The 7,642-nt window shown below is 34.3% G+C and overlaps 1 protein-coding gene across 1 annotated transcript; it reads left to right on the top strand.

Annotated features, from left to right (window-relative positions):
• The first annotated feature begins 5,611 nt into the window (after positions 1 to 5,611).
• On the top strand, positions 5,612 to 6,285 carry LOC111708465 (adhesive plaque matrix protein-like). The gene is made up of 2 exons (XM_023481842.1): positions 5,612 to 5,667; positions 5,742 to 6,285. Exons 1-2 carry the CDS (start codon positions 5,612 to 5,614, stop codon positions 6,283 to 6,285), a joined length of 600 nt encoding a protein of 199 aa, XP_023337610.1.
• Positions 6,286 to 7,642: the final 1,357 nt, after the last annotated feature.

Genomic DNA, 7,642 nt, shown 5'->3' with positions numbered 1-7,642 from the left:
ACAGACTCGAAATTTCGAATCCCTATATCTTTGCAACCTTATCGCGTAAACTTTTGATATTTCAAACTCAGATTATTTGATCCAACGGAATTCATAGTTTGGAGTATCTAAGGTTGCGAAGATATAGAGATTAGAAAATCAGAGTTTGTGGCAAAGACTCAACTCCTTTCGTCAGCTCTTTCAGTTTATTCCACGCATAGAGAATATAATATATATATAGAGAGGAATTTACTTGAAAAAAGTGTAAAACGGCCATTTTGTTGTACTGTTTCCATACTGCAGGTGTACTTCACATATTTATGCTATATAACCTGTTGGGCCCTGGAATATCATTTTATAGAAACTAAAATTATTGTTAAAAGAAAACCAAATTATGAAATAGGCTCGTTTCATAATTGACCAATGATCATTTCACATAGATTCTATGCCTTCCACTGTACAAACGATGATTTTCCGTTATAACTATAAATCAAATGATGTTTTTATCCACCTAATTCATTATAAAGTTTATTTAACAGCTTTAAAAATTTCGAAATTGAAATGAATGGTCTAGGGAACATACTGTATTAATGTACTCTACTGCATATAATTTGTGAACATTTACATGATTTGTACACTTTGAACTCCCTTTCAGGCTGAAAGGGACTGAAAAAATTCATACCGAGAGATTCTTTTAATTTTTCTCTATATATTCTATTCTCTATGATTCCACGTCATCTGCCTAAAATTAGGAAAATTGGCCAGGAACTGCCAGACCATTGAACCTCCTCAAATTAACAGTGCTCACAGAGGATATCGCGATCTGTGGATCGGTATTATGAGTATCCTACACAAAAATTCCCAGCTCTGGTAAATCTTTAAAAAATATATATTTTCGGGAAACAGTTTAGAAAAATCTCATGAAACCCAAGCTAATCTAATCCAATCTAATTCTCTCTAATCTAATCTAATTTATCAGTTTACATGTTGAGAAGTGAAGATACAGCTCCCAGTGGGTGTCTGCCTGTTATGAGATAAAACCCAGCGGTTCCTGAACTCCAGGGATCGGGAGGAGAAGCTCTGTGTCCGACCCAGGAGTTATGACAAACTCCCACTGTGGAATATTCCCACGGGTTACTGTTAAGGTTAAGGATGAGGGTAGAGTAGGCCTGATCTAGTGACCCCTAGACTCCAGGGAAGGTGTTCCCTAACCTCAACAAAAACTGCTTGTTATCTAGTTCAGGTCCATCCTTAATACTACCAGATGGTCAGCATACATCACTCTCTCCCCCCCGGTGCCTCTTTAACCCCTCCCCCCCACTCACACCCTGGCTCCTCACACCTGCACCTGTTAATCCTTAAGTTTAAACCTCAACCTTGCATATCATGTAATCATACTCCTCAAATACATAATTAGATAGTAAACACACACACAGCCAGATAACACACACACAGACAGATAACACACACACACACAGCCAGATAACACACACACACAGCCAGATAACACGCACACACAAGACACAGACCACATTACAAACACACTTAAACACTCACTGAAACACAAGCTGTAAGCAGCTAAAACACACGCTATAAACACACCAAGTAAAACGCAAAAAATGTGAAACAAACGCTTTTTGCATGTTAAAGCTCATCGGTGTGAAATATAAGTGAATCTAAGGAACTGAGTTTTGCCACAAACTCAATTTTTCTAAACATTATAGCTTTGCAACCTGATAGTGTAGACCTTTGATTTTTAAAACTATGAATTCTGTTAGATCATACAAACAGACAGACAGTCAAGCCAAATTTATATATAGATTGCATTTGCCCTTGTCGCTTGCAATTACGAGAACAGTTAGGTTTCTATGGCTTAATGCATAGTTTTTATCATGTTAACCAGGTGCAAAGGAAGGGGAGGTGTCAGGTAGAATGAAGGGGGGGAGGGGGAATAAACTGAAGGCTCGATGCAAAATAAGAACATGACGAATCCCTGAGTTTGATGTAAAAAGCTGGAAAGTTGAAGGAAGAAATGAAATGTTCTTGTTTCGTTTTATATTCTGACTGTTATTTAATTAATTCTGAATTATGTTACGCGGTTTTTCTCCTCTAGCTTAGAACTCTCACTTCCATCAGACATCATTAATTCTAGAGGGTGCAGTTTATCGAAATTAAATTTTTATTTCTTTGGATTTAATACTAAAAGAATACGTTAAAATAAAATCTTTAAATGGTGTTAAACTAAAATCCTTAAAACTGGGATGTTAAAGTTAAAACACTTGAAATCAAATTCTAAAAAACCAAACCTTATCTGTTAAACTACGTAGTCCATTCATTTTCCTTCAAACCCTTTAAATTTTAGATTTCTGAAAGTGTCATATAAAAATATCCTAAAGGAATACTTTTTTAATTTTGAGATAAATTTTAAACAATGAGCACAATTGATGGAGTAAAAAAACCGGTTTGAAGGCTTGGATATCCTAAAAAGAGAAATCATCAGCAACACCCCCCTCCCCCTTCCCCCTCAAAGCTTTTCACAAAAGAGACCCCCTCCCCTTCCTTTTTAAGCACAAATTTAAGTGCTTAAAAAGGGTTTGTAAGGGGGGAGTCAAGGAATTAAGATATCGCCCCTACATTCGTAAATGTAGAAAATTAACTTATTTATTTTGGTAATATTTAATTTTATGGCGTTTTTTTTGAGGAAAGTTGTTTCCTCAAAGTGGATTATTGGAATTTTTTTGAAAGACAATCACAATTCTTTAAAGTAGTTGATGCAATATCATCATCTCATTGATCAGAGGCCGAATTTTAAGAATTTGAGCCGCGGCTACACTTAAAATCGTATTCAATGTTTCAAGATCTAAGCCGGCGCTCAATTGAAACCCGTTTTGGGGGGATTTGTGACGCGGCTCAAATTCATTAAATTCGGACTCAGATCTAACTGATTTATACACGTGTTTATTTTACAGCAGTAAATAAGATTTAAAACCAAACGCGTATTTTTTTGAGTGCTTCAATTGTTAATTATGAATAATGAAATGAGTGAACTTTATGGCAAAAACTTTATATTTTTTTTTGCATTATTTACTTTAATTTATTTTCTTAATTAGTTATTGAACCTTCCATATATCCATTTCAGTTTTTTCTTATTCTTCTAACTATCTTTTTTTCTTCAAACTGTCTTTTATCCGTCTTCCTGTCTTCTTATTCATCTTTTTATATTTTTACCCATCTACTATACTCTCATAATCCTCATAGCCATTTAACTAACTGTCTTCTAAAACCCATCATTTTGAGCGAGATAAATGTCTTTTTATTTATCAAGTTATCTTTATATTTAAATGACTATCTTGTTCTCAACTATTTAACTATTTCCTTTCATCTAACCATCTATTTCTTAATTATTTAACTATTTCCTTTCATCTAACTATCTTGTTCTTAATTATTTAACTATTTCCTTTCATCTAACTATCTTGTTCCTAATTATTTAACTATTTCCTTTCATCTAACTAGCTTGTTCCTAATTATTTAACTATTTCCTTTCATCTAACTAGCTTCTTCCTAATTATTTAACTATTTCCTTTCATCTAACTATCTTGTCACCTACTCATCTTCTTATCTTATCATCTATCTGATTGTCTTTAAATCCATCAAACTATCTTCTATTCCATATAACTATCTTTTAATCTAACTATCCTATCNATCTTCGACACAATCTAACTATCTTTTCATTTCTCTAACTATCTTCGACACAATCTAACTATCTTTTCATTTCTCTAACTATCTTCGACACAATCTAACTATCTTTTCATTTCTCTAACTATCTTCGACACAATCTAACTATCTTTTCATTTCTCTAACTATCTTCGACACAATCTAACTATCTTTTCATTTCTCTAACTATCTTCGACACAATCTATCTATCTTTTCATTTATCTAACTATCTTTTCATTTCTCTAACTATCTTTTCATTTATCTAACTATCTTTTCATTTATCTAACTATCTTAAAGTTCATCTAACTATCTTCAAATCTAACTATCTAACACCATTTATCTCACTCTCTATCCCATGCGTTCTTGTAATTATAGTGTATATAGAGAAAGCGTAGCTAACCTAAACTATTCAAGCGAAATTGGTACTATAGGCTCACATAGGAGTCACAGATACAAAACCTAGATAATAGATCTTTTTAGTCCTTCTTTTCATATGCAACCCCCACCTCTGCCTTATCTTACTAGTCACCCCTCCACCCCCGAAATCCACCTGTCAAAAAATAAATTGCATAGGTTTATTCTACAAAGACACATCATAACTCGATTTTTTACCTTTATCTCTTTTAACCTTATCCCATCGTCTCTTTCAAATTTTCTGCATCCTTCCTTCTCTTTATGATAATCCTTCCTTGTTACTGCTTTTCCTTTCTTGCTCCCTCCCTCCCTCCCTCCCTCCCTCCCTCTCTGTTACCCCGTGTACAAATAGTTGTTAGACTAGCCTTACAGTCCACTAAAGATAAGATGACCTCATAAAAAACCTTATATTTAGAATTATTTTTATCAGGGTGGGAATCCTCCCTGTGCAGTGTGTTAGGACATAGATGAAATCTTCTGCTAGAACAGTATAAATAAAATCTACATGTACAGTGTACAATTTAATCACTGTACTGATAAGTCACTGTACAGTGCTGCAGGAAGGTAAATGTAGCATTTACCCAATAAACACCCGAGAGAAAGATTTACAAAATTGCAACCTCATTCAAGTAATTTATCATAAATTTAATAACTTTTCCAAACCAAGGCTACTCTTACCCCGGAGTAAAACTGTTATAAAGAACTCAAATACAGTGAACAAATTTAAATATTACAGGAATTATTATTATGTGATGTATCTTGGTTGTGTCAGTGTGTAAATAATAAAAATGTATTGGGTTTTACTAGAACTAGGGGGAGGAGGAGGGAGCATTTATTGCATTCATATTCTGATTAAAACTATAATTTTTGTTAAAATATTCAAATAATGAATTTAGAGTTTAGACTAATTATCCAGGTTTTCAGCAAAATATTTCCGCTTACATGAAACTAACCGTCGAACATTCCTTTAACTGGGTCACACTGATTACTCAACTCCATACTTGGGCAAATTAATCTTTGAAATTGGTACCTAGATACAGATTGATGAACTTTATTTGATTTTTAGTGAACATAATTTTATTTAATGATCTCATGCAAGTTCAGACTTAGAATTCTTAAGGTGAACCCACACCTAGAGAATCTACACCTAGAGAATATGTTGCTGAACCTACACCTAGAGAATATAGTGCTGAACCTACACCAGAATATGTTGCTGAACCTATACCTAAAGAATATGTTGATGAACCTACACCTAGAGAATATGATGCTGAACCTACACCTGAAGAATATGTTGCTGAACCTACACCTAGAGAATATGATGCTGAACCTGCACCTAAAGAATATGCTGCTGAACCTACACCTAGAGAATATGGTGCTGAACCTACACCTAAAGAATATGTTGATGAACCTACACCTAGAGAATATGGTGCTGAACCTACACCTAGAGAATATGTTGCTGAACCTACACCTAGAGAATAGGTTTATGAATCTACACCTAGAGAATATGTTACTGAACCTACACCAAGAGAATATGATGCTGAACCTTCACCTAGAGAATAGGTTTATGAATCTACACCTAGAGAATATGTTGCTGAATCTACACCTAAAGAATATGTTGATGAACCTACACCTAGAGAATATGGTGCTGAACCTACACATAGAGAATATGGTGCTGAACCTACACATAGAGGATATGTTGCTGAACCTACACCTAGAAAATATGTTGCTGAACCTACACCTAAAGAATATGGTGCTGAACCTACACCTAGAAAATATGGTGCTGAACCTACACCTACACATAGAGGATATGTTGCTGAACCTACACCTAGAAAATATGTTGCTGAACCTACACCTAAAGAATATGGTGCTGAACCTACACCTAGAAAATATGGTGCTGAACCTACACCTAAAGAATATGGTGCTGAACCTACACCTAGAGAATATGGTGCTGAACCTACACCTAAAGAATATGTTGCTGAACCGAAACATAGAAAATATGTTGCTAAACCTACACCTAAAGAATATGTTGCTGAACCGAAATATAGAAAATATGTTGCTAAACCTACACCTAAAGAATATGTTGCTGAACCGAAATATAGAAAATATGTTGCTAAACCTACACCTAAAGAATATGGTGCTGAACCTACACCTAAAGAATATGTTGCTGAACCTATATGAGAATAGGCATAGCTGAATCTTTCTAGAGAATAAGTATGGCTGAACCTGCACCTAGGGAATATTTATTCAAGCCTAATCTTGAAGATGAGATTAAGAATCTCAATGAACTGGCTGATTTAGGTTTCAAAGATATAAAGATTAGAAAATCTAAAGAACCTATCAAATCTTTCCCTGGGAAATTTAGATATGTGAAATATTTTCCCCTGTAGAAAAACATTCCATGCAATACAGTTTTGGTGTATTTCAAAGCTGTACTATGCCTAGGGGCAATTCTTAAGTCATGGGTCATCATTTTTTAAGACGTTAATTGCATTTCTTAAAGAATTTAATCATCTGAATTTCGTCTTAAAGATTTACCCTTTTGTGTATACAACATTTTTTTTGATTAATTTATATTTACATAGCAAAGCAAAGCATAAATGTAAATATGCTATAAATGGTAAATAGCTTACATCATATGAAACTAGGTAGATGTAATATGACCAGTCCCCACCCCAGCCCCCATCCCCCCTTCCTAAAAATATCAACCTTGCGTTATTATTTGTTTCATGTTAGGTTAGGTTATGAAAGATTGATAATCACATAAGGTTGCTCTTTTTCAGATGGTCCACGACACAATCAATAAGAAAATACTAAAAATCTAAAAAATCCACTTTTGATAAGTGAAATAAGATCGACTAATACACCAGGAAATACATGCATAAGAGATAAACAAACATAATCCATTAATAAAGGGACAATATGAGCCTCTAATAAATGAGTTAGATGCACATTTCACAATAATGCTCTCTAAACCTTGAAACAATAAGAAGGATATCTTTTTTTTCTATCATGATGAGAGATAAATTCTGTTAATTTCCATCCTTACCTCTGCAATCTCATCTTTGTACAGAAACTGCCCATGAAACTTATCAATTTTTTAAATGGAATTTAAATAGTTTTTGATCGGACAATAGATAAAAGGGTGCTGTTGTGAATTGAGTGTGTATTTAACGCTTTCGCTGGAAGGTCCTTTAAATTAGAAAATCTAGTAGTTTTGTACTTTGGATTCATTTGTTTAGAAATCCTGAATCCCGACAAGAACTGAATCCCGAGGAGCTCTATCTATACCTGCTTTACTAGCCCCAAGGTCGTAGTTAAAGCGCCCCCTGCTGGGTTTAGCTCAAACTCCACAAACACTAATCTTCACTTTAATTTTTTCAATCTCATTCTACCTTTGTAAACTTTCAGGCTGGAAACTAGATTAATCAATCTACTGTCTTACTCCAGTATACCATCCTTACTCCAGTATACCAAACTTACTCCAGTATACCATCCTTACTCCAGTATGCCATCCTTACTCCAGTATATCATCCTT

Source organism: Eurytemora carolleeae, unplaced genomic scaffold (genome assembly GCF_000591075.1).
Source record: "Eurytemora carolleeae unplaced genomic scaffold, Eaff_2.0 scaffold869, whole genome shotgun sequence".
NCBI classification, from domain to species: domain Eukaryota; kingdom Metazoa; phylum Arthropoda; class Copepoda; order Calanoida; family Temoridae; genus Eurytemora; species Eurytemora carolleeae.
This window is presented reverse-complemented; position numbering and strand designations above follow the sequence as displayed.